We start from the raw sequence: 26,720 nt of genomic DNA, 5'->3' as shown, positions 1-26,720 counted from the left end.
AAGGGGGTGGAGAATCCTTCTTTCAGATTAACTTATTTGTAGGTTCCTTCATGATTGCTTCATAATATGATCTAAAGCAGGGGTCAGCAAAAACAGCAAAACATGGCTGTTTCTGTCAGTGAAGTTTTATTGAAACACAGCCATGACCACACATTTGTTGTCCAGTTCGTGACTGAATGTCATTAGGAAACAGATGTCATGTAGCCAACCAAGCTCAATATAGTGGGGTGTGTGTGTGGTGGGTGAAGTATCAGGAAGAAGGAGTGCCATGTTAGTACTTGTGTCATTGCTTTTTTCCCCATCTTTCTCCATTTTATATCCAAATGCTTTGTAACACATGAATTCTGCTAGGTCAAGGCTGTGAATCTGGCCAGAAAGATTGGAATAAAAATCTGGTCCTTTGATGATGAAATAAACGCATTCAGTTATTCAGTAAGTCATTCAAGAAACCGAGTACCACACTATGAGCAAAGTACCAGGGACATAATGACAAGTAAACATACTATGTCTGCATTCATGGAACTCACAGTGCAGTAGCGGAGGTCAAAATTCTCTAGCTAATATAGATGTATATAAAATTGCTAATTTAATTGGATAAGAAAGAGGTCATAGTGCCACTAAAGTGTCTAACAGTGTCATGACCTAGTCAGAAAGGTCTGGGAGGGCTTCCTCAGGAACCCTCACTAGAGCTGAAGGTGGAGGGCTGAGACGGAAGAGTTAACTGGATGCCGAACAGAGGGAAGGCGTCCAAGTGGAGAGCACAGGGCGGGCCTGGAGGCGGGTGGGGGGTGGGGCGCGGCAGGGGGTGGGGGGGAGGTGTACTAAGCGGTCAGCATATTCAGAGCAGAAAGAGTGAAGAAGGGAGGAGAATGAGGCGAAGTTGTGGGCCAGATCAAGCAGGGCCTTGGAAGTACTATTAACAAGTTGTGAGTTAACCAGGATTAAACCTAGTAATTCCTGGGTGACAGTCTTTCTCCCTTGGGCCAGGGCCTTGGAAGTACTATTAACAAGTTGTGAGTTAACCAGGGTTAAACCTAGTAATTCCTGGGTGACAGTCTTTCTCCCTTGGGCCATTCTGTTTTCCTGACCAGCTAGTGTTTTTTTCCTTTTCCCACTTCTTTCTCCCTTCCTTCTTTTTAAAATCCTGACCCAAAAGACACTCTATTTTGAATATTCACTTGTCTTCATCATATTCAATGGGCATAAAAAAGGGAGGAAGGGACAAGATAGTAAAGAACTTACTTGCACATCTATAATACAATGCTATATATCAACTATACCTCAAAAAAACAGAAAAATATTAAGATAGGTTGAAAAACAAAAATAAGAAATTACTCAGGAGCTTTCTGTGAATATGTTAATAATACATAAAGGGAACTATGTGGGCTACCGCCATCACTCTTTCTAACTGGGGAGGTGAGTGGGTAGGAATATTCATCTAGACATGGGCTTCTGTTCATGGGAACAGCAAATTTTAAAACTTCAATTATACTATTTGATGAATAGTACTTTGTGCCTGAAAGGCAAAAAAAGGCACCAGAGGAGACTGAAAATAGGAGGTAATACCAAAAGGAGAAAAAAATTCTGGGAACAAGGCATTTGCACCATGGCTCAGTCACTTAGTAACTGATCTTGGGCAAGTTACTTAATTTTTCTGATTTCTGGATTCCCCATTTGTAAAAATGAGAATAATCAGGTGTCCACCACAGAGTTGTTATGAGGATTAAGTCAGATTATGTAAAGGTTTCTAACAGGGCTTTCCAGGGAGTGCTAGTGGTAAAGAACCTGTCTACCAGTGCAGGAGACGTAAGACACGGGTACAATCCCTGGCTCGGGAAGATCTCCTGGAGGAGGGTATGGCACCTCACTGCAGTATTCTTGCCTAGAGAATCCTATGGACAGAGGAGCCAGGTGGGCTACGGTCCACAGGGCTGCACACAGCTGGACATGACTGAAGTGACTTAGCACACAGACATGCATGCAAAGGTTTCTAATACTTAGTATGAGATCAGATATCATTTTCTTCCTTTCCCAATAGTAAAGTCTATTTCTGATATATATTATGGGACAGAGAAACCAGGGTAAGTGGCAATAGAAGATACAGATAAGGAAGTAAAGGTAGAAAAAGTTTTATCTATAGTTATAGCACATGGCTTCCTTGTCCGTTTATAGTGCTTTGTAACCTTTACCAACTTTTCTCTAATTTTGTGACTGAAAATGACTAATACCTTAAAATGACCATAGCCCCAATCCTACTAAGCAGGTAAAAAACAAACCAACCATAAAGTCAAAGGTAGAGATGTACCTTTGGTTATGGAATTGATTTATTATGGACATATTTATAAATTAAAAAACAGCAACAACAAAACTCAGTCTGACACCTCCCCCACTTCATAACATGTGCGTATGCTGCCACGTTATAGTACATGAAGCCATGTACTGTAACTGCAGATAAGACTTTTTCCACCTTTACTTCCCTGTCGGTATCTTCTATTGCCACTTACCCTGCTTTCTCTGTCCCATAATATATATCAGAAATAGACTTTACTATCAGGAAAGAAAGAAAATAATATCTGCATACCCAGCTGTTAAGAATGTCACTGGTAATCACTGTGACTGACTTTAAGGTACAATTATCAAAGGAAATAATTATTTCTACGTATGAAATCAGTCTTACTCTGATTCTTAGAACTCAGAAGAACTAAAAAGTAAAAATTATGCTTTAGATATAAATGGCCTAAAGAACCACTACAGATGTCTTGTTGTGCAACTCGAACCATCTTTTAAGTGTGTTATACCTTTTGATTAGGAAATGCTAACGTAAGCACCGTGCAGTTTTTTGTACCTTTTAGGAAAACATTAAGTGCTTTGAAATGTAGCCAAGTCAGCGCTCTGAAAAGGAGCCCAAGGTTGCTATTGGATTGTTTTTCATTCTTTCAACTGATGAAGGGCACAGAGAATGGAGCAGCTTATTTAAGGTGGTATTATAGACGGAAACATGAACAGTCATGGACTTCTGGCTTCCCCAAATGAAGACTCGAACTGCGCTGTACAGCTTAGCATCCAGACAAAGCTCAAGGACACAAATTGAAAGCATATTTCAGTATTTCAGCAAGAAGCCAGCTGTTAATTATGCAAGGTTTTATTTAAAGTTATTTTATTAAAAATGAATAGACTGAATAGTACCAATATGCCAAAACAGAATTTGGGGAAACAGCCTAAGGTTTCTTGGTAGGCTGAGCGTTAGCATTTTTAGAACCAGGAGCTTACGCTGGCAAAATTTTCTTTTAATTATATCCTTAATGAAAAGCACTCTGGCTACTTGCTCAGTTTGTGGGAAACCTTGCTCATCTTTCACATTTAGGAAATCTTCCTTCCTTGAAATTTACTCAGCGTCATTTATATTATCAGGTGGCATTCAGTTAATAACAGTGCGATAGGAAATAAAAATGGCAGAAATATTTTGGACACATCTTGAAAGAATTGGCTACATTTTCGAAAACCAGAGTTATGAAAAATGAAGGCTCACAGAGTGGATGAGTGCTTGTCAGAGCGGTGTCCCTTCCCCACTTACTGCCTGCTGGGGAAGAGCTGGGCAAGCCCATCTCCCAGCTCTTCACACTGCAATGCTGTTTTATGATTTATGTGTTAAGATTCTGAGACTCTTTTCTAGACCAGTTTGGTCCTTCTCTGAACATCCTAAGCCATGAAATAACTGAATAATTGGTACACTGCTTGGTAACCAGGTTTATGCACAAAGTACTGTCTTTCGGTAACAAAGGAATATTAAAATGAGGACACACTCCAAAGATTGGAAATAGAATGCTGTTGTTTTAAAAGAAAAAAAATATTTCTAATCTTACCACCACTAGTCTCTAATCAGCTTTGCTTCTACTCTTTATGAAATATACCCCCCAAGCCTGATTCTCATCTTTTGAATTCAAGTCTACATAACAAAGTAAATTGTGAATAAAATAGTAGCCTCTTCCATTAAGAGAAAACATTTGTGAAAGTAAATATCCTTCAATTGTTAAAGATGAATTACTTGAATACATTATTTCAATTCTTATTTCATTTTCCAACTCTCAATTTTCAGGGCCTGAAAAGGTGGTAGAGTGGTCTACTCTAACAGTATCTAATGATTTCTACATTTTTTTACCTTCTTAAAAGTATCCAAACATTTTTCATATGTTGAATTTGGTAAAGGGGAAAGAATTTAGAGAGGAGATAGAATAACAATTATGAGCTGTGATTAAATCCTGCAGAGGCCAAAATCATGACTTTAAAACACAGAGATTTTTCTGAGCCAAAGCCAGTTTTTACAGATTCTAGCCAGTTTCATTAAGTCCAGACAGTGGTCAAGGATCCTTGTTAGTTCTGGATCCTTTCTGGATCCATAGGATATAGGCTTCTATAGTGAAGGTTGGGGAGGAGGAAGGAAGGACTCAAAAGAGGATGGTAAACTAAATATCCAGCAGGAGGAGAATGGTTATTAATAATGACACCATCATATAATGAAATACAACCATTAAAAACTGTGGTTTGGAAAAATGACAATGAATACTATTCTCTAAACAACATGCGCATTATAATAGATACAGAAAAGAAGAAAGTGTGGAAGAAATTACACTAAAAGATGAAGAGCACGGCTGGATTAATGATGAATTTTTTTATTCTTTATGTTTGCGTCCCTATTTTCAGTGCTTAATATATATTGCTTTTTAATTAGGACATTCTCCCCCTTATTTAGAAAAGGGAAATGTTTACAGAAAAGGAAGAAGAAAAAAAATACAACGATAATAAATCAATCAGAGCAGAGGGCAGGCATTTGTCAGCGCCTATGCAATGAATGCCATAACTCCCTGATGAAGAAAGTGTCTATGCTTGGCAATTTGGGCCTTTATATTATAGAGCCAGCAAACTTCTATTTTAAAAACTATAGCCAACATGCTGAAAGAAGCAGTCCCTACTAAAGTCTAAAAATAAGAATACTCTGGATCCAGTCCTCAGCATGTAGCCACCACCAAGTTAAACTGCAATAATTTCTCACCTGAAAGTAATTACTTTGTATATGGTAACTTGTACTGAAGAGAGTAGATGCATGAATTCTCTTACTATACTAAAACAAACTTCATTTATAGTTTTTAAAATCAACAACTTGAAAGATCAAATGTCTTCAGTCCACTTCTCAGCTGCAAATGCAACCAATAGGGGGTTCTGATCCAGACGTGAAACCATGTAGGATCAGGAAACACAGTAGTAGAAGGTTCAGTAACAAGAAAACAGGAGCCTCTAGCTTAGCTGCTACAAAAAAGAAGTTCAGATGCTTTTTACTCATCCTTTCCAGGGTAACTCCTTTTCCATAATAAAAAAAGTTTCCTAATTCCGCATGAACAGTAGTTGTAGCTTTTCCTATCCATAGAATGAAGAAAGACATAACCACAAAAGCCTACAACAAACTCAGAAAATCTTTAAATGGCTTGTATACTCTCAATCACAACAGCCTCCATTCTGGAGATACATCACACTTGGTTTCTCACAATGCTTTTGGAAGATGACTGGAAGCCTCCTTAGACAACTTTGAAAGTTCCTAGGGGTTCTGGGTTCATAGGCTGAGAATCACTACTGCAAAGCATATGCCACATAAGGAATCTCAAGAACTTTATCTTTCTGATGGCTGTCACTGGAAATACAGCTATCAACCATCTTCATGCACACACTCACAAAAGAAATACACGATTTCATGGTGAGGTGCTAAGTGGAGGAAATGCAAACAGCCATGAATGAGTAACATGCTATGGGCTTCGAAGTGTGTGTGGCACTTCTGAGCCCAAGGGGTTCTTCTGTTGGCTCTGTGGCAGAGGTTTAGCATAGAGGGTAGGGGCTGAGAACCGTGACAGGGAATTTCTTTTCTAAAAAATGCAGGGTTTTAGTTGCCTTCTTTTTCCTTATAAAGCCTTCCTGTGTCAATAGGCTATCCGCCTCCAACCCCCCAGCAAAAACAAGGGTGGCCCCTACATGCCAAAAGAATAATTGTCTGGGCTTTGTACGCTGAAACTGACTTGGCAAGCTCTCCATCTTGCAAAGAACACAAAGAGCTTAGTTTAGTCTGTGTGTTAATGCTTTACAATCATTACCAAAATACCCAAAGCAACATGCTCAAGGGAGGGTAGTGATTCTTTGTCTCTTCCCCCATCCCTCCCCTCTTAATTTTAAGTTCTGACATCCATTTATGTACTTGTAGCTCCTAGCAGAAGCTGTCCTCTTTGGTCAACACACACTCTTGGCTGCCTTAGGCACTTTCAAACAAAGGGTTATGTGGAACCACACACAGTGGGTAGAACCTCTGAGCTCAGTCTACCCCAGTCCCATGTCCCCATGTCTGAGGTCCAAATCTATTCAACAGGACTGGGAAGGGGTCTCCCCTAATTAAAAAGTGCTGGAAATGCACACTTTCATAAGATTAATGTGACTAGGGGCTTGGGAAGGCTTGGTAAACCCTTCTTAGAGGACACAAGGAGAGTCCTGACACCAGTTAAAAGAACACTGATAATCAGTCCGACCCAAGCTCATAGCATGTAGGCCAGGTCACACTATCTAGGCCCAGCGTCCACCCTGCTGCATGTGGTTGTCTGGATGCTTTTGGATGCTCCCTGATGCTTCCTGACTAAAGCAGACTTCCTGCTCCATAACTCCCAAGCTAATATTCAGAAAAGTGAAAGTGAGGTTGCTCAGTCGTGTCCGACTCTTTGTGACCCCATGGACCGTAGCCTACCAGGCTCCTCCATCTATGGGATTTTCCAGGCAAGAATACTGGAGAGGGTTGCCATTTCCTTCTCCAGGAGATCTTCCCAACTCCGGGATTGAACCCAGGTCTTCTGCATTGTAGGCAGATGCTCTGAGTTGAATAATGGAGAACTGTGAAGGAGCAAGAACTTGATTCACACTGGGCTCAAATCTGAGATCTGACCTAGCCTAGGTAATTTTTCTTACTCCCTGGAGATATGTTCTCTTCTCTTACTGCTTCATCACGCAGGTCTTTGGTGAAAGGACTCTGGCCCTTTTTTATTTTGCCAGTGTAGTCAAATTTATGCCATGATTACTGAAGAGATTTCTCCTCCCCCTTTACACAGATCATTATTCTGAGTGAGAAAGAACTCAGGCAACATAAGCTTTGCAAAGACTAGGTGGGTTCTAAAGCCAGCAGGAATTCCTGCCCTGCTCTAGTGTTCTGTGACTTAGGGGCAGACTGACTTTACCTCTTTCAATTTAAATTTCCAATAAAGCACAGGTTAATAGTAGTATTTGCTGATAGGCTGTTTCCAGTATCAAAGGGAATAGTATATTTAAAGTGCTTTAGCAGAGTGCCCAGCCAGGAAGACAGTAAGTTATATGTTGCTGTGGTATTAGAGAAGATTTAAAAGTCTTGGTCGGTGGAAGAGGCACACCAATAAGAGCTTGGGTGAGCCTACCCCTTTGAATCAGCAGCCTTCGTCATCTTGTTTGGAACAGTTATGCCAGTTTGGACCGAGAAGCTAGTCACTTTATGTTAAGTCCCTCCAGATTGGCAGGATCATAGTTCCCTATTACCTCTCCGCTAAATAACAGGCACTGGTTCTTGGCCAATTTCCAATTTCTTCAGCTTGCCAATCTCCATCTTGGCAAGGAACCGAATAACACACTTTCTGAAAATACAGGTTTAGCAGTGACTAAAAGAACTCCCCTTCCCTTCAGCGATGGAAGGCTAAGTAATATATTCTCCTCATGATGCTAAAAGGCAAAAATCCATTTGTTATGTTCTTATCTCACTTGATGTCCCAAGAGGAAAGGTATGTCTGATGAATCAAGAGATAAAATTGTAACACTATGTCTCTACCAAGATAAGTCACATGTTCCTGTCATACGTACGGCACTGGGCACAGCATTTTATACGTATGATCTCAAACTCTCCCAACAACCCTGCAAAGACAGTCCCGAAGAAGTGAAGGAATTTGCCCCAAACTGGACAGCATGAAGGGATGGAGACAGGACTGTCACTTGGCTAGCCAGCTCCAGAGCCTGCACTCCTGCCCCTGCCATTCACCGCGTAGTCTCCTACATTTTGGCTTGTCCAGAAGCTTCTGACTCTAGAAAGCCACCAGAAGCTTTGGGACACCAAAGATCTGACATATAACCAAAGTTGATGGAATATTAAAAACAAAACAAAAGCTCCAAGTTATAAATCCATTTGTGTCATTCAGTCAAAAGTTTTCCTATATGAAGCTTATTCTGATAATGTGTCATGGCTGACAGGTTTTGGAAACATCTTCAAAACTGGTTCAAAGACCACATACAAAACCCAGTCTCATTATTTTAAGGTCACAATTCGTTCTTTGACCAAAAACAGTATTCGCTGACCCAAATCCTGACTTCATTCACTAGATTTGGCTCCAAGGACATTTTCCCTGTGGTAAGAAGTCACATTCACCTTCAATGAACCAGATTTTGCCATGGCTGAGAGATAGTCCAAAAAAACAGAAAACTCCAACAAAAGTAGAGTTCCAAAACTGTTCTGAGCAGTGGCAATATTGTTAAAAAAAAAAAAAAAAAAAGGCACAGCAGCTCTCTGCTCCTTGAAATCATTTTCTTTCTTGGTTCCTGGGACACAGCTCCATTTTCTGCTTCTCTGTCTCTGTCAGACACCCCCAAATTAGTGTCTTCTTTCTCTTTACCTTGCACCTTTTGCTCCCCTCCTCTTGAAACTTCTTTAAAAGTTTATGTATTAAACACTATGTCTCTGGTGTGTGTCTATTTAAATCTTTAGTCATGAACATTTCTAAATTTATAAAAAGTAAAAAGAATATAACAAAGACCATGTACTCACCCACCCTTAAACAACCATTAAAATTTTGCCAAACTTATTTTTCCTCTACTCTCTGCCTTTATTTTTTCTGAAATATTTAAAAGTAAAGTGCACACGTCACTCCTATCTGAGGCCTGTCTGTCCTCCATAGGTGTTAGAGTCTGCAACCCTAGGCCTGCAGTCTTCTCATATGTGGACATATGAGAAGGACACCATATCATTTCAAAGTAGGATACTTCGCTATGTATCTAGAAAAATAAAAAGGACATTCTCTCACATAAATACGATGTCATTAATACAGCTAACAAAATTAACAATAACTTTTTATTAACATCTAATACATAGAATACACATTCAAATTTCCTTGCTGGTCTTCTCCTTTACTTCAGCCATAAGGAATGACTTGATATTTGCCACACGCTGTTCTTCATACACTTTCAACCTGTACATGTGAGCCAGCTACTCTTATCCTCTAAGGCCCAACACACTTTGTACATTGGACATTATTTACAGCATTTGTTGGTATTCTGTATTTAGTCTTGAACCTATATTTCTATTCAACTGTGAATTTCTCAATGTCTCAAGTTTTTTCATCTTTAAAATAAGGAGAATAATACCAAGTCCATGTGTTTGAATTTTTTAAAAAAAAGATATGTAAAGAATAGAAAGCATGAGTCATATAATCTGGCAAATAATCGGAGTTTTACAAGTTGAGTTTCTTTCTTTTCCCCTAGTAAGATCAAGTGTACATGAGCCAGACTAGACGCAAATGCCTGAGAGGCAAGCAGGGACCTGTTCCCCAGTACAGGAAGATAGACTAAGTAACGGTAGATGTGGGAAAGGAGAAATAAAATGGCTGCAAGGTCGAGTACTGCTCTAGGACTTTACCAGCAGCAAGATTTGTTTTAGTAACACATTATCACTCTATTCCAGTCACAGGTCAGTAGATACAAGAAGAAAAAGGAAAGATGTCATTTGGAATCTATAGATGGAAACTCTTGATCTCAAATTTCCCGTTCATCTCTGAGCTCTTTATTATGCTAGGTTGGTCTAGCCAAGAAGAGGCCGAAAGGCAGTCAGGGTGACTTACTGTCAACTAATGGGTGAGGAAGAGGTCGAGAAAGTCAACAAAAATTTGCGGGACACTTTGGGTTCTATAAAGATGCATTTTTTATCTTTTAAGATTCATATCTTTCTAGGGCTGGAAGAAGTAGGGGCTGGCCTGTTGAACATGTAGCATTGCTATGGAAACAGCAACAGAGCTGTAGGCAAGAGTTCTGGCTTCTGGGGCTGGATCTGGTCATGACCAAGGGCACATTAACTTCCAATGGGTTTCAGAAGAGGGAGATTGGTAGAAACTGGTTCCAAGAGCCAAAGAGACAAAAATTCAAAGAGAATAGAAAGGTTAAGTGACTGGCTCAAAATCACCATGCTTCTAAGAAAAAACAGAGAGCAGACTTGGAAGAAATATGAAAAGTGATGTAGTTTGAAAACTGTTAAAAAGAATCATATGATTTTCAAGAGCTCTGATCTAGTGCTGGGAGTGTGGCATTTTAAAATGCACTTAAAGTTAACTTGGACTATATGAAAATAATTTTCTTCTTCTGTTCTATTCCACAAAGATCTGGAAAACATTCCCAGCCCTGTGTCAACCTTAAATGAGAAAAGAATATTTAAAGAGCCACTGATTTGTAATGGAAAACTTGGATAAATTGACTATTTATACTTGGAGATTTTTATATTTCTTTTTGTCCTTTCTTCAGAACACACAGCTAAGAAAAGCCATGATGTAAGTCTGCTCTATTAGACCCCATTGGCAGGCTGTTTATTCTGTATCTACAGCATAGCAGCTTCTCTGACTGTAGCACTTTGTGGAAAAGCAACCAAAGAACATATTCGAGCTTTTAAAAAAGTACACTGTTGATATATCCAGCATGAGACTGGAGAGAAAGGGGTGTCAGAATGCCTGAGTTTTCAGTTTGGGCTCAAGGTTTATTAACCAAAGTTATTTAAGCTTTCTGAACCTCGAACTCCTCATCTTGAAAAACAGGGTGAATAATTATCTATTTACTGATATAAAGAGCAATGTACACATGAAAGGTATTACAAGCACTCATCTGATAAGCAAAACTGGAATAAGTCTTCATTAAATGCCTACTATCAAATTATTTGATCTATACTGAGATCCAATATCAGAGATCTATCTGAGATCCAAAATCAGAAGACTGAGGTCTTCCCTAAGTATATACTCTTACCATTTCATTACTTTAGTTGCGTTTATTATCTGGGAAATCATGCCCAACTCTATGCATTTCTTTAAGAAACACCTAACCTAATGAAGCGTAATTCTAAAGGGTGTAATCAAAATGTGTGGTGAGATGGTGTGTTGGATGAGGGAGACTAAACCACACAACATGAGGTGTGGTGAGTGTTACATCTGGAAAAAAGAACAGAGTACTTCCCACTGAAGGGCCACAATGTGGCAAGAGAAGTAGCCTCCCTTGACTTAGCTCTGGAGGCAGGAGAAGGATAAATGAATAAAGATCCTGGGAGCTGTATTTCAGCTCACAAGGAAGCACTTTCAGACACTTGTGTATGTTAGTTGCTTAGTCGTGTCCAACTCTTCACGACCCCACGGACTGCAGCCCACCAGGCTCCTCTGTCCATGGGACTCTCCAGCAAGAATACTGGAGTGAGTTGCCATTTCCTTCTCCAGGGGATCTTCCCGACCCAGGGATCAAACCTGGGTCTCCCGCATTGCAGGCAGATTCTTTACCATCTGAGCCACCAGCAAAGCCCTCAGACACTTACAGCTGTGTAACAATGGCGTAGATGGGCATAGGACAATATGTAACAATGGAGGAGATGGGCACAGAAAATACCTAGATACTGTGTTGACTTTGTCAACCAAGGTCCATCTAGTCAAGGCTATGGTTTTTCCAGTGGTCATGTATGGATGTGGGTGTTGGACTATAAAGAAAGCTGAGTACCAAAGAACTGATGCTTTTGAACTGTGGTGTTGGAGAAGACTCTTGAGAGTTCCTTGGACTGCAAGGAGACCCAACCAGTCCATCCTAAAGGAGACTGGTCCTGGGTGTTCATTGGAAGGACTGATGTTGAAGCTGAGACTGCAATACTTTGGCCACCTGATGAGAAGAGCTGACTCACTTAGAAAGACCATGATGCTGGGAGGGATTGGGGGCAGGAGGAGAAGGGGACGACAGAGGATGAGATGGCTGGATGGCATCACCGACTCGATGGACATGAGTTTGAGTGAACTCCGGGAGTTGATAATGGACAGGAAGGCCTGGTGTGGTGCGATTCATGGGGTCGCAGAGAGTTAGACACGACTGAGTGACTGAACTGACTGATACTATGAGAAATGAATGAGATGACTACACTGCCTTCTGAACCTCACATTTGATGTGAAAGTAACCCTGAATTTCTTTTAGGAATCAGAATTCTTAAGAATATGGACCTGAATCACAGATCCTCAAGTTCTATTCCCCTCTCCAAAGCCCTATTCACCTTTCCCTACAAGTAAAAACACCGTTAAGGGAATGTTTCAATGACTTTTACTCAAAATGGAAGAAAAAGATAAAGGGGGGCCATTGCTAAATTAGGTTATCTGGTTTTCAATGTATCTTTTTTTAGCCATCAGATAGCTCTGCTGTAGCTGGCTGAATTAGTGTCTTCAAATGTGGGTGACTAGGGAAATAAAAGGAAACAAACTTTTATTTTTTCATTTTAAGAGAAACCAAATAAAATACTCAACAGGATTTTTTTCCCAAATGTGGCCATGCAAGCACAACCTGGCTGATCTGCAACTGAGCACTATTAACATCTATTTATAGCCAGTATTTTCATAGATGAATCACATTTACCATGAGACAGTTAATATTAAGGGCTCAACCAACTCTGCTGAGAACCCCATAATCTTACTACTTCTCTTTCCATTCTCCTTTCAGGGAACTAAGTTATAGCTTTATGGATCCACACAGAGAGAGGGGGAAATCCAAGTGGAAATGTAAAGCTAGCCGACAGTCTGCTCCCTAAATGTTAAACACATTCAAACTTAAGGCACTGAATCACTTTCAAGGTTGTCCCTTGGCGAAGAGCGTCCTCCAGTCGGCACAGACTCCCTGTGCGTTATGCAGCCATCTTGCTATCAAAAGAGTTCACCCCCAAACTTCCTACAAATGAGTTTAAATGGCACTGCATTATGTCACAGACATAAAAACAGGACTAAGGACTGTTCAAGGTGCCGTCAAATAAAAAGGAGTGTGGCAGACGTTGAACTCATTTTATGCATGTGAACCTGTAATCAGGGAGGTGAGGCTGAGACAGAACAAAGGGTCGGGGTATACATGATAAAGGTTCCAAAAATTCGACGACTTTTAACTGCAATTTTCTAATAAGTCTTGGGGACTGAGTGTCCCTTCTCCACCCACATGTGTGCAAACACACACACTAAACTTTGTGTAGGTACCAGCACTACCCTGATTGTTGTTGTTCAGTTACTAAGTTGTGTTTGACTCTTTGCAATGCCATGGACTGTAGCATACCAGGCTTCCCTATCCTTCATTATCTCCCGGAGTTAGATTAAATTCATGTCCATTGAGTTGGTGAGGTGATGCTATCTAAGCATCTCATCCTCTGCTGCCCCCTTCTCCTTTTGCCTTCAACCTTTCCCAGCATCAGGGTCTTTTCCAATGAGGTGACTCTTCCCATCAGGTGGCCCAAGTACTGGAGCTTCAGCTTCAGCATCAGTCCTTGCAATGAATATTCAGGGTTAATTTCCTTTAGGATTGACTGGTTTGATTTCCTTGCAGTCCAAGGGACTCTCAAGAGTCTTCTCCAGCACCCCAATTTGAAAGCAAGAGTTCTTTGGTGCTCAGCGGAATTCTTCTTTATGGTCCAACTCTCATATTGTACATGGGTACTGGAAAAACCAGAGCTTTAAGTACACAGAACTTTGTTGGCAAAATGATGTCTCTGCTTTTTAATATGCTGCCTAGGTTTGTCATAGCTTTCTTTCCAAGAAGCAGTGTGTTCTGTTGGCAAAACTCTGCTAGCCTTTACCTTATTTCATTTTGTATTACAAGGCCAAACATGCCTGTTATTCCAGGTGTCTCTTGACTTCCTACTTTTGCATTTTAATCCCCTTTGATGAAAAGGACATCTTTTTTTAGTGTTGGTTCTAGAAGGTCTTGTAGGTGTTCATAGAACTGGTCAACTTCAGATTCTTTGGCATCAGTGGTTGGGGCACAGACATGGATTACTGTGATGTTGAATTGGCTTTCCTTGGAAATGAATCAACATCATTCTGTCATTTTTGAGATTGCACCCAAGTACTGCATTTCTAACTCTTTGTTCACTATGAGCACTACTCCATTTCTTTTAAGGGATTCTTGCCCACAGTAGTAGATACAATGGTCATCTGAATTAAATTTGCCCATTCCTGTCCATTTCAGTTCACTGATTCCTTAAGATGTCCATGTTCACTCTTGCTATCTCCTGTCTGATCACGTCCAGTTTACCTTGATTCATGGACCTAACATTACAGGTTCCTATGCAATATTGTTCTTTACAGCATCGGACTTTACTTTCACCACAACTGAGTGTTGTTTCCACTTTGGCCCAACTGCTTCATTCTTTCAGGAACTATTACTAATTGCCCTCCGCTCTTCCCCAGTAGGACACTGGACACTTTCTGATCTGGGGGGCTCATTTTTCAAGGGTCATATCTTTTTGCCTTTTCATACTGTTCATGGGGATTCTCCAGGAAAGAATACTGCAGTGGGCTGCCATTTCCTCCTCCAGCAGACCACATTTTGTCAGAACTCTTCACTATAACCCATCTGTCTTAGGTGGCCATGCACAGCACTATGTCCTTTTGCCACTACAAGGCGGTGATTCATGAAGGGGATTACCCTCATACTGATATTAATTTTTGTCTTTGAGAGTCTCCACTCTTAGTTTAGCTTTACCATGCCCTTTCCTACAGTCTTTACTAAGGGTAAAACTCTTTAAGATTAAATGATGACATACACAAAGCATTTAAGATAGCACCCGGCATGTGTTAAGAGGTCTACACACATTAGCTGCTTCTGTCAGATTCTCAGTACCATTTTTCTGAATTTCTAGCCCGTGGTTCACAGATGACTCATCTTTACTATGAGGCAGTCCCTATTGATACTTAAGAGCCAATCAGCTCTATTGAGGACTACACGATTCAGTCATTCAAATGAATTCCTGCTGAGGTCCAACTCTGTTGAACACTACAGAGACAGACATGAACAACAGGGACCCTAAGCTCACAGAGTATGAACGATAAACTCATTACCAGGTAGCATTATCTCCATTTTACATCTGAAGGCTCACAGAGGTATAGTAAGTTGTTCAAGGCCACAGAGCTAACATGCTGGAGTAGTGATTCAAATCCAGATCCATTTGATCCCATAATCTCAGAGTCTTTCTTGCCATGCTCCTTCTGCCCACACCCAAGATGCCAGCAAAGTGTCTGAGAAAAGCCACTTTGTGGCTTAGTTTCTGCACATAAATGATGCATGAAAACAAAACATTTTTACTGAATAGACCAAGTGCTGAAAGGGCCAGAAGTTGTGAATTCATTAATATTCATATTTTTGTGTAATTCTGGGTAGCCAGAATTAACTGTACCCATATCAACAAAACAGACATTAGTCCAGACACAAAAACAAGCTTGCACAAATTAGCAAATATGATAACTGATAAGTGGGTACTTCATAAATGTTTATTGAATAACAATATTGAAGCAGGATATTTTCCTTTACTAAGTATACCTTCTTATGAGACCCTAAGTAGATACAGCATAGTGATTTGCTGAATTCTAAAGCCAGACGCCCATGCTGGGACATGGCTCTGCTACTTTCTAGCAGTATGACCTTCAGCAAGTTACTTAGAAGCTATGCTTCAGTTTCCTCTATTGCAAAACAGAGAAAAAGTTTTTGAGAAGACTAAAGCATTAACCAAAAGAAAGCATTTAGTATTTATTTGCTAAGTACTGAATTAATGTAAGCTATCATTGTTATTTTCTTCTTTAAACTGGAGTAGTTTTGATTGGTTACCCTGATACCATAGTAAATTGTCAAGACCACAACCAATTTCTTTCACGGAGGCATTCTGAAGTTCTTTTATACAGCCAAACAACCTGTTTCCACCATTCAAATATGGAAATAAACAGGTATGCAGAGACTAAATTACATCTAAGTAGCATCCAATTATGTAGAATAAGCAGTTTTTGTTATACAAAGAAAGAATGATTAATAAAATTCAACATTTATAGTAAGGAGTTGGCTAGGGGCTTGTACGCTGGGGGGAGGTGGTAGTTAGAATGGGCCTCAATTGACATTTGGCTATTTCCTGTAACTAAATTAAGTAAATAATTGCAAAAAATTCTATTTGTCCTTCTGCATGAACACATCCTTACCAAAATATATCACGATTTCAACCAGCTTACGCCAAAGAAAAACTGACCGAGGTCACTGCATAGGAAAACAAAGCAGAATCTGCTTCTCGGGGCCAACTGCACTGTATTTGTATCCATAGATACAAGACAACAGACAAGCACAAAATTCTAAAGCGGGAAGTCCCAGGACCTCAGAGATCATCTAGTCTCAGGCACAAATTCTGTAGTAAGGGGGACCCATTAGGGAGTGAGGACCAGGGTAGAGGTCAAGGGAAAGAAACCTTATTTCATCCTGAATGACCTCATGGGGTCAACCCAGCCTAATAGCCTTATTTTACGAGCTGCAACCCAGAGCCTAGCTAATTAAAAGCAGAACTGAGATCAGAAGTCCTGTTTCCTGATTCCCAGTCTATCACTCTCTCACATTTCTGAAGGCTGCCATTCAATGGCTCTGAGAGTCACAGATAATCAACACACTAGGCTGTTAAACTTGACAACTAGGCAGGCAAATGTCTTTGCAAAACCATCAGGCATTATGTCACTAGTGACAGTTATGAAAAGAGTAAGGCATCATGATTTGTTATAAACAAAAGCAATTTTCCATTCCATTTTTTTCCCTTTGTAACCTAAAAATCCCAAACCACCACTGCTATTACAAAACTTTTCTTTTCCTCAGTATGCACCCCTGGGCCAAGCACAGATGCATAAAAAATTTGCCAAGAGAAACAATGAAGTCACTGATAATACAAAGCATGAGAGTATCATGAAATTCATGTCTTTGTTTTCTTCCTCTCGATACTTAATTACTTCTCATTACTGATCAGTTTGTGGTTGTTGGCAGAAGGGTAAGGAAACTCCACCACTGTAAACATGCGGAGACACACACTCCTCAGTCAACCCGAAGTCTGCACACGAAGGATCTGTTCACAAACCCAATTGAACACCAGCAAGAATGCTGAAGCTATTTTCCCTAGTCCCCAAAGAAGATAGATGGTTTCAGAAAAACTCTAAACAATTTAAAAAGGATAAACATAACATAAAAATGTTACAGCTCATTCCTTTTTTAAAAAAATCACTTATAAATATCATCATTGGCAAATGATATGTGCACTCCTGGAGGATTTCACTCAACTCACTTTAACAATGAAGTGAGGAGGAATATAGCCAATATTTTATAATAACTATAAATCGAATACAACCTTTAAAAATGATGAACCACTATATTTTACACCTGTAACATATAATACTGTACATTAACTATAATTCAATTTAAAAAAAAAAGAATGAAAGGTGAGGGAAGACAGTGCATATATGGAGATCCACTCAGTTTTCTGTAGCAGTTTGTGCTCCATGCTAAGTTGCTTCAGTCGCATCCGACTGCGTGACTCTATGGGCTGTAGCCCACCAGGCTTCTTTATCCATGGGGATTCTCCAGGCAAGAATACTGGAGTGGGTTGCCATGCCCTCCTGCAGGGGATCTTCCTGGCCCAGGGATGGAACCTGCGTCTGTTACGTCTAACCTGCGTTGGCAGATAGGTTTTTTTTTTTACCACTAGTGCCACCTGGGAAGCCCTGTAGTAGTTCGAGTTGCCTTAAACTCAAAGAGCACTACTTATGAGCAAAGCTTAGCAAGCTACCCTGTAGCTACTTCTGTAATGTAAGTACAGAAACTTACATTATCTTGGAATTCTGGAAGGCATACCTTGGATAAGATTAATGGTGACAGAGGAATCCTTATTGAATAGTAACAGAATACAAGTTGATTCTTATCAGTAGCCTATTGTTCCACATTTGACTACCTAGGTAAGATGAAAGCACAGGAATGCATCATAGAAGTCACAAAAATAACCCTACGCTTCCAGGAAACTAAAAGAAGTAAAGAACCAAACACATTTTACCTCTCTTTTAAACTAGGCTTCTATTTGATTTTCACAGAAATATGAATCTGTAAGTGTGGCAGATGAGTTTTTCAAAGATGGCTGCAGTTAATTCTTCCCAGTCATCTGCAATGTGACTCTGCAGCTCCTTCCATCAAGAAGTGGGATCTATTTCCCCACTTCCTGAATTTGGGGTGGCCTTGTAATGCTCTTTTACCAAAAAAACTGAAGACTTGGAGTAGGGGAGAATAAGCGATGCAGGGGAAAGTCAATGACAACTATCGTCACAGATCACTGTTCATCACATTCTTGGGATGCTGCCCTGAGTCTGCTCTATGGGGAAGCCTGGTCCAGACCACCAGAGGCTGAAAGCCCACGTGGAGCAGAGATGAGATGATCCAGCTGAGATCAAGTTTGTCTAGCTGAGAGTCAGATATGGAGTGAGCCCATCTTAGCCCATTCACACCCAGTTGAGCTGCAAGATGACTGAAAATGCAGAGTGACCTACAGAGTTTTGAGCCACTGTTATTTAGTAATGTAACCTAAATTGTGGATAGGCGACAAAGTAGAAGGAACAAATCAGTCATTTTCTTAAATAGCCATTAGGTATGAAACACCAGGTCAGAAATCCCATGGGACACATGAATGTATTAGATAGAATATCTGAATGTATTAGATATTAATATTAGATAGAAGAAACTGAAGGCCTTGTCCTTCATGTGAGAACATTTATATAAACAAAGTGGTACATAATATTTAAGTGTTTTAAACGTATCTACTCTATATTAACAACCCTCCATTATTCCTATAGGCCAGAGTAATGATCTCCCTGAAGTGATCAAGGTAATCCAAAGGGGTAGGAGAAAAAAACTGGATTTCTTATTTTTTATTAATATTTTTCAGTTTTATTTTTGAATATGTTTTCATAAGTGAAGTAGCTCAGTTGTGTCCGACTCTTAGCAACCCCATGGACTGCATGCCTACCAGGCTCCTCCATCCATGGGATTTTCCAGGCAAGAGTACTGGAGTGGGTTGCCATTGCCTTCTCCCATAAGGTACATAGCATACATTAATATGCTAGTATATGAACATTATTTATTAGTACATAAATATACATATAATGGGGCTTTCTACAGTCAAAAATACTATATATCCTAACCTTCCATCCCTATATAAAAATATACTCCCTTTATACCTTTGCATTTCTCAAATAAATAAGTCCTTTCCTGGATATGTAGTGCAGTGAAAGTGAAAGTCACTCAGTCATGTCCAACTCTTTGCAACCCCATGGACTATACACTCCATGGAATTCTTCAGGCCAGAATACTGGAGTGGGTAGCCATTCCCTTTTCCAGAGGATCTTCCCAGTCCAGGGATCGAACCCAGGTCTCCTGCACTGCAGGCTGATTCTTTACCAGCTGAGCCACCAGAGAAGGCCAAGTAGTGGACAATCAGTGACAATTTTACTGCCACAGATCACTATTCATCTCTACTGTAATTATTGATAAGTAATCTCTTCAGCAAGGCTACAAGCATTTTTCACACACGGTGTCTGTATCCATCTTAGACAGGGTGTTTATAACCACCTGTCTTTGGCAGTACAGTATAATAGCATAAGACATGATTCTTTAAGAGCACAGGTAGTAGAGCCAGGTTGTCTGGATTCAAATCCCAGTTCTTCCACTTATTGGCTGTGCAGCCTTCATTGGTGCTTCCATTTCTTTGCTGTAAATAGAGATAATAATATCCCTACACTTCATAGGGTTGTTGTGGAGAATTGAATGAGTTAATACATGTAAAAGGCTTAGAAGAATGCCTGGCATGTAGTAACTTCTCATTAAGTATTAGCTACCATCAACATTGCCACCACCATCACCACCATCACTGTTGATCTCTAGCAGCTAATAAAGGAAATAAATTGTGATGGAGGAAAGTCAGAGTGAACATGAATTATAGAGGAAAGATACTACATGACTTGTTAAAACTTTGAAAGTGAATGCTTTAAATTTCTCCAGATGGACACTGTAACTTTAAGGCAGGGTGCCCCACTAGTATCACTTTTTTTTTTTAAATTTTACTTTATTTTTAAACTTTACATAATTGTATTAGTTTTGCCAAATATCAAAATGAATCCGCCACAGGTATACATGTGTTCCCCATCCTGAACCCTTATCCCTCCTCCCTCCCCATACCATCTCTCTGGGTCGTCCCAGTGCACTAGCCCCAAGCATCCAGTATCGTGTATCCACTTGATAGTTGGTTTGTTACTGACGAAATACATGATAAACAGGTAAGCCACTAACACCTTCCAGTTCTGCTGTTACAGCCTGATTGTTATGCTGAGGCTACTGAACGATTCTCAGTTGAAAATTAACTCTGGGATTCTTTCCTTAAGCACTGTCTTTTAACTGTGATCTCTACTCTGGTGAAAACCATTAGTCACAGGTTCACTGTATATCCATATGCAGCGTTTAGATTTCTGTGGATTTCCTATAGGGCACAGACCCACGAATTCATGTCTTTTAAATACGCTATTGATAATCTATGCTAAAAGAAAGGCACGGTGGCAAGAACCATTATATATCCTAGGAGAAAGGGGGTCATACAGATCATCTCCTCACCCACCTTACCTCACAAATCAGGACACTGCACTCAGGGAGGGTCACGTCTTAACTAAGTCCCACAGCTGATTTGTGACAGAATTCTTTTCACCTGACTTCTGTCTAGTTCAGTGCACTTCATGACCCCAGATTTACAAACTATTTCCATAAACTTTATACTTGAAAGTGTACCACCTGTATTAAGAAAAGTAAGACAGTCACACCATAAATAACCAATTTAGTGCAGGACACACAGTGGGCCTTCAATAAATGCTTGTTGAAGGACGGGTGGAGAGATGAATGGACGCTTAGCTGGTTGGTTATGAAGTCCTCAAGGTTCCTAAACTGTTCTGCACTCTGATTTCTCAAGTGGTGCCAGCAAGGTGGAACTGGAAAGAGTCACTTCTTCAACAGAGTACCCAGGAAAGACACAAAACCTTTCTTTCAGTCTTCTTTTCTTTCTCCCTGAATTCATGGTTCACAATTCATTAGATGAAATAGATAATCAAATAAATTTGCTTTAGTTCTTAAATTTTTTTTCTAACTATAAAGGTAGTACAGAATCACTATAAAATTGGAGGGAATAAAAATAAATAATGTTAATAATAAAAGCTAATGTTTATTGGTGTTAATATTGTATTAGGCATGCTATAAACATATGACATGTATTGACTAATTTAATTCTCACAGCAACTTTAGGTTATGAATATACTACTATTATCATCCTCATTTTACAGATGAGAAAGGCAGAGAGGTATCGAGTAACTTGCCAAAGTTTTATAGCCAATAAGTAATGGAGGAGAGATATGAACTCAGGCAGAGTGGTTCCAGGGTTCACGGTCTTAACCATTCTATTATACTGCCACTGCTCAAATTTTGGTTTCCAATGCAAATTATAAAGAAAAGAACTGATTTATTATTAGAGAAATGCAGATCAGAACTACAGTGAGGTATCATCTCACACCGGTCAAAATGGCCATCATAAAAAAAAATCTATAAACAATAAATACTGACGAGGCTGTGGAGAAAGGGAACCCTCTTGCACTGTTGGTGGGAATGTAAATGATATAGCCACTAAGAGGAACAGTATGGACATTCCTTAAGAAACTAGGAATAAAACTTCCATATGACCCAATAATCCCACTACTGGGCATATACCCTGAGGAAACCATAAATGAAAAAGACACATGTACCCCAGTGTTCATTGCAGCATTGTTTACAACAGATAGGACATGGAAGCAACCTAGATGTCCATTGACAGATGAATGGATGAAGAGGTTGTGGTACATATATACAATAGAGTATCACTCAGCTAAAAAAGGAACGCATTTGAGTCAGTTCTAATGAGGTAGATGAACCTAGAGCCTATTATACAGAGTGAAGTTATGTCAGAAAGAGAAAAACAAGTATCATGTATTAATGCATATACATGGAATCTGGAAGGGTACTGATGAGCCTGTTTGCAGGGCAGCAATGGAGATGCAAAAATAGAGAAAAGACTTGTGGACACAGAGGGGAAGCAGAGAGTGGGAGGAATTGAAAGCGCAGCACTGAAGCATATACTTTACCATGTGTGAAATGGCTAGCCAGTGGGAATTTGCTGTGTGATGCAGGGAGTTTGAATCCAGTTCTCTGTGACAACCTACAGGGGTGGGATGGGGTGGGAGGAAAGTTCAAGAGAGAGGGGACATATGTACACCTATGGCTGATTCATGTTGATGTATGGCAGAAACCAACACAATATTGTAAATCTTCCAATTAAAAAATAAAGAACTGATTTAAAAACTGATTAACTTGACTAAGTTAAATTGAAAACTTCTTTACCACAAAAGACATAAAGTGAAAATGTTTAAGCTACTATCAGAAGAAATAATAGCAAAACATATAATCAACCAAACAGTAACTTATAGAATATATAATGAATTCCTAAGAAAAAGGCAACTAATATTTACAAAAGGAAAATGGGCAAAGACTATGAATAAGCAATTTATGAAGAAACTCAAATGGCATCTAAACACATAAAAGGATGCTGCTCTTATGAATTCAGGATGCAAATCAGATATCATTTCATTTATCATATTGGTATAAATTCTATAATAGCACGTGTTGATGAAGATATAGAGCAAGGAGAACACTTCTACTCTGCTATCAATTGGTACTCCACTCAGGACAGCAGTAATCCCTAGTAATGTTGAGAACACAATATAGCAGAGTCCAAAAATCCCACTCTTACGCCATAAAGAATACCCGAAGAAATGCATATACACAGGAAGAAAATGTCAAAGTATGTTCACAGCTGCATTTTTTTCTAACACTAAAAACATGTAAATTATTTAAATATCCATCAACAGTAAAATGGATAAGTAAATGGTGGATTATTCATACAGTGTAATATCATATAGCAGTCAAATATGTAAAATAAGTAAAATGGAATAAGAATCTCAAAAACAGTACAAAAAACCTTTCAGAATGCTACATGCAATATGCTATGTTTACATTAGGTTTGAAAATCTGCAAAGTAAAACTATAAATGGCTCAGCAATATTAAAAATATAAAGTATAAAACATGCATGGGAAGAATAAACACCAAATTCAGTATGGTTACTTATGGGGTAGGATGTGTAGAAAGTGGGTTAAGGAAGACGTACATAGGGGCTTCTGCTCTATCTATAATATTTTACTTAAAAAACTATTTTCTAATGTATTGGATTATTTGGGTTAATCTGTAAGATATTACCCAAATATATAATAAATGGAGATTTTACAAATCTGCGTGGTAGCATGTAGTGACTCATTATATTTTCATACATCTCTGTATGCTTGAACTTTTCCAGATTTTTTTTCTTTTTTTGGCCGTGCCTAGTTTGCCAGCCAGGGATAGAGCTGTTCCCCTTGCAGTGGAAGCCAGAGCCCCAGTCACTGGACCACCAGGGAATTCCCTCCAGAATTTTTTTTTTAATGTAATTTTGGCTGTAGTGGGTCTCTGATGCAGGCTCTTCATTGCTGTCCGTGGGATTTCTCTAGCTGTGGTGAGCGGGGGCTACTCTCTTGTTGCGGTACTGTGGGCTTCCTGTTGCAGTAGCTTATCTTATTGTGAGAGCCCGAGCTCTAGGTGAGCGGGATTTAGTAGTTGCAGTGCACGGGTTCAGTAGTTGTGGCACGGGTTAAGCTGCCCTGCAACATGTGGAATCTTAGTTCCTAGACCAGGGATGGAACCCATGTCCCCTGCATTGGCAGGCAGATTCTTAGCCACTGGACCACCAAGAAAGTTCCACCCCTTCTGATTTTTAAAGAAATATTATCACAAATGAAAAGCAAGGCACCAATGATGATGATAGTTTCTTGACTTGTAGGAATGAGTAAAATTAACAATCTTTTTGAACATCACTGAAGTAGACTGTAAGTTCAGTTGATATTTTCTTTTTTCATTAGAAACCTCAAAGGTGGAACAGATTATTGTGCTATTGTAAATTAATTTCAAACCTATATAATAAGATGTACAGCTATGTACCTTCAAATATTACTTTATTTTATAGTTTTCATAAAATTCAACTACCATAGGCATTGGGGCTCTTATTTTGGAGATAAGGGCTCTAAATATAAACCCTTGACTTATCCAAGGACAGTTCTGGAATTTTAGCAGAATGTCAGGGATGCAGCCAGGAACCAAGCCTTCATTCCTTTAATATTAGACTTTATCATCATAACAAAATAACCCAAAGTATTTTATAGCAGTAATTCTGATAATTCTATCTTAAAGCACCAAAGGTTAAGAAATTTAAAAACATTTTTTTAAGTTCCACAGGGTTTCCTTGTGGAACCACAATGTGAATCTGCAGAAAGTTAGAACAATTAGCAAATTTACCATTTTATAATTATGTTAAGTACGTCTTAAGTAAGCACTTAAGCCGAGGTTGGAGGTATGACCCAGGTCCCTCAGGTGGAATGCTCGGCGGATGAAATTCAAACACAGTCTGTTTACCCATGGACATAAGTGGCCTTAATCAAAGCAGAACACATTTTTTAAAATGTTGATTTTAAAAACAGAAGTGTAAATAAGACTGTGATTTATGAATCTGCTAATACCCTTCTCTGCTGTAGACTTCACAAAGACTGAGTCTTTGGCTGTGGTAAATATATATGCTGTATAACATGAGTGCAGACTTGTCAAAGCAGTAATAGGTTCTCTTACTAAAATTCCACTTCCACTAAGCATTACAAATTGTCTTTCTTCTTTCCAGCCCTTAAAGAATGCGTTCCAAAAGCAGTGACAAGGAGGGCTCAGCCCCAGAGCAATTTCCAAGACCTGGAAAAGACCACAGTTTCCAAGGGCCTGAAGACAAGAAGCAGAGACAGCAAGACAAAGACCCCACCAGGGAGTCAGATGCAATCCTTCCATATCCTAAGTCACACAGTGGTAACGGCCACCAAGGAGAAGACCTCTCCAGAGATGACCTCTTATTTCTTCTCAGCATTCTGGAGGGGGAACTGCAGGTCAGCTGGCTTAAAAGCATCGCCCTCACGCTTCCCGGGGAAGGCTGCTTATGAATTTGCTGTGTAGGCTGCCACAGACATAGCTATCTGGGCTTCATACTTGTATGCACATGAAAGCAACGTGTAAGGACACATACACAGAATCCTCGTCTGGCAACACGAAGAGTAATTAATCACATCTAAAAGGGCTGTCATGATGACATGAGATTGGCATGTACATGTGAAAGGTCACATCCTCCACTCAGGCTGCTCCAGCGCACAGGCTCGGAAGGGTAACAATAACAGCTGATGACTTCTGGGTCAGTTTTAAATGACAGTAGGTGCTTTTATACCTCACGTGAACTGGCTCCAAGATTTGCCCCAGCATTATTAACCTACACAAAATAAACAGCTGCTATACATACAGGACAATCTTATTTCATATCCCTGAATATGAAAATATCAGTCCATTGAGGAATATCATGTTATCTACTTGTCAAACACAATGAAAAATGTAGAATTCTCTCCATGCTGTCTAGTTATCACAATAAAAAGCATTATTCATGTGTAACTAGATTGTAAGAATGATAAAGGGACATAGTTTTGCTACCTTTTGTGAAAGGTGCTATAACAGAATATGATGTTTATATTTGAAAGAGAAGAAACAAGAAAAAACACTCAACACAAGAAATCACTTGCAGAGACTGCTCGTAGATAAAATGGGCTTTCTGAAATGCCTTTTGTTCCTACAGGCTCGAGATGAAGTCATAGGCGTTTTAAAGGCTGAAAAAATGGACTTGGCTTTGCTGGAAGCTCAGTATGGGTTTGTCACTCCAAAAAAGGTGCTAGAAGCTCTCCAGCGAGATGCTTTTCAAGCAAAATCTGCCCCTTGGCAGGAGGACATCTATGAGAAACCAATGAATGAGGTATGTATTGTAATGAGGAGTGTGCACCTAGGGAGATGAAGTAAGCTCACCAGCTAGTAAAGCACTGGGCCTGGCAGGTGAGCAGGACATGTAACTCCTTTTTCGGTTATTTATAGTTGTATGTTTAAAACCTACCCAAGGAAGATAAACACTACATGCTCTACAGGAAAGAAAAGGAGAATAAATCATGGACAGGAAGCAGGATGTTCCCACTGGGTTTGTTTCTTGACATCAGACTAAAACCTAATAAATGCAAGAGAATTCCTCCTACTTTCTCTCTCCCCCTCTCTCCTTCTTGTACAAACACGGACACACACACACACACACACACACACAAAGAAACACAGACACTTGGACCCAGACAGACAGACAGACACACACACACATACACACACGGGTCTGTACTTCTTTTAGAGATCTGAAGGCAATAATAAAAAACAGATAAAGTTCAACCATGGAGGTTAATTTATTTGAAAACACTGGAGTATTATGTCATAGAAATTCTGAGCATGAATGGAAATGATCTGAAGAACTGTCCAAGAAACAGAGTTT

At 39.6% G+C, this 26,720-nt stretch overlaps 2 protein-coding genes across 4 annotated transcripts in view; one reads left to right on the top strand and one right to left on the bottom strand.

The window, feature by feature from the left end:
- CMSS1 (cms1 ribosomal small subunit homolog) overlaps positions 1-26,720 on the bottom strand; it is a 394,265-nt gene that overhangs the window by 243,814 nt on the left and 123,731 nt on the right. The window lies entirely within an intron of this gene.
- FILIP1L (filamin A interacting protein 1 like) overlaps positions 25,011-26,720 on the top strand; it is a 116,673-nt gene continuing 114,963 nt past the window's right edge. For both annotated transcript variants that reach the window (XM_027557683.1, XM_027557776.1), the window contains exons 1-2: positions 25,011-25,263; positions 25,995-26,168. In XM_027557683.1, coding sequence (XP_027413484.1) covers positions 25,021-25,263; positions 25,995-26,168 — 417 coding nt within the window. In that variant the 5' untranslated portion in view covers positions 25,011-25,020. The remainder of the gene's footprint in view (positions 25,264-25,994; positions 26,169-26,720) is intronic.

This window comes from Bos indicus x Bos taurus, chromosome 1 (assembly GCF_003369695.1).
Source record: "Bos indicus x Bos taurus breed Angus x Brahman F1 hybrid chromosome 1, Bos_hybrid_MaternalHap_v2.0, whole genome shotgun sequence".
NCBI classification, from domain to species: domain Eukaryota; kingdom Metazoa; phylum Chordata; class Mammalia; order Artiodactyla; family Bovidae; genus Bos; species Bos indicus x Bos taurus.
Note: the sequence above shows the minus strand (reverse complement) of the source record. Positions and strands in the feature narration are given on the sequence as shown.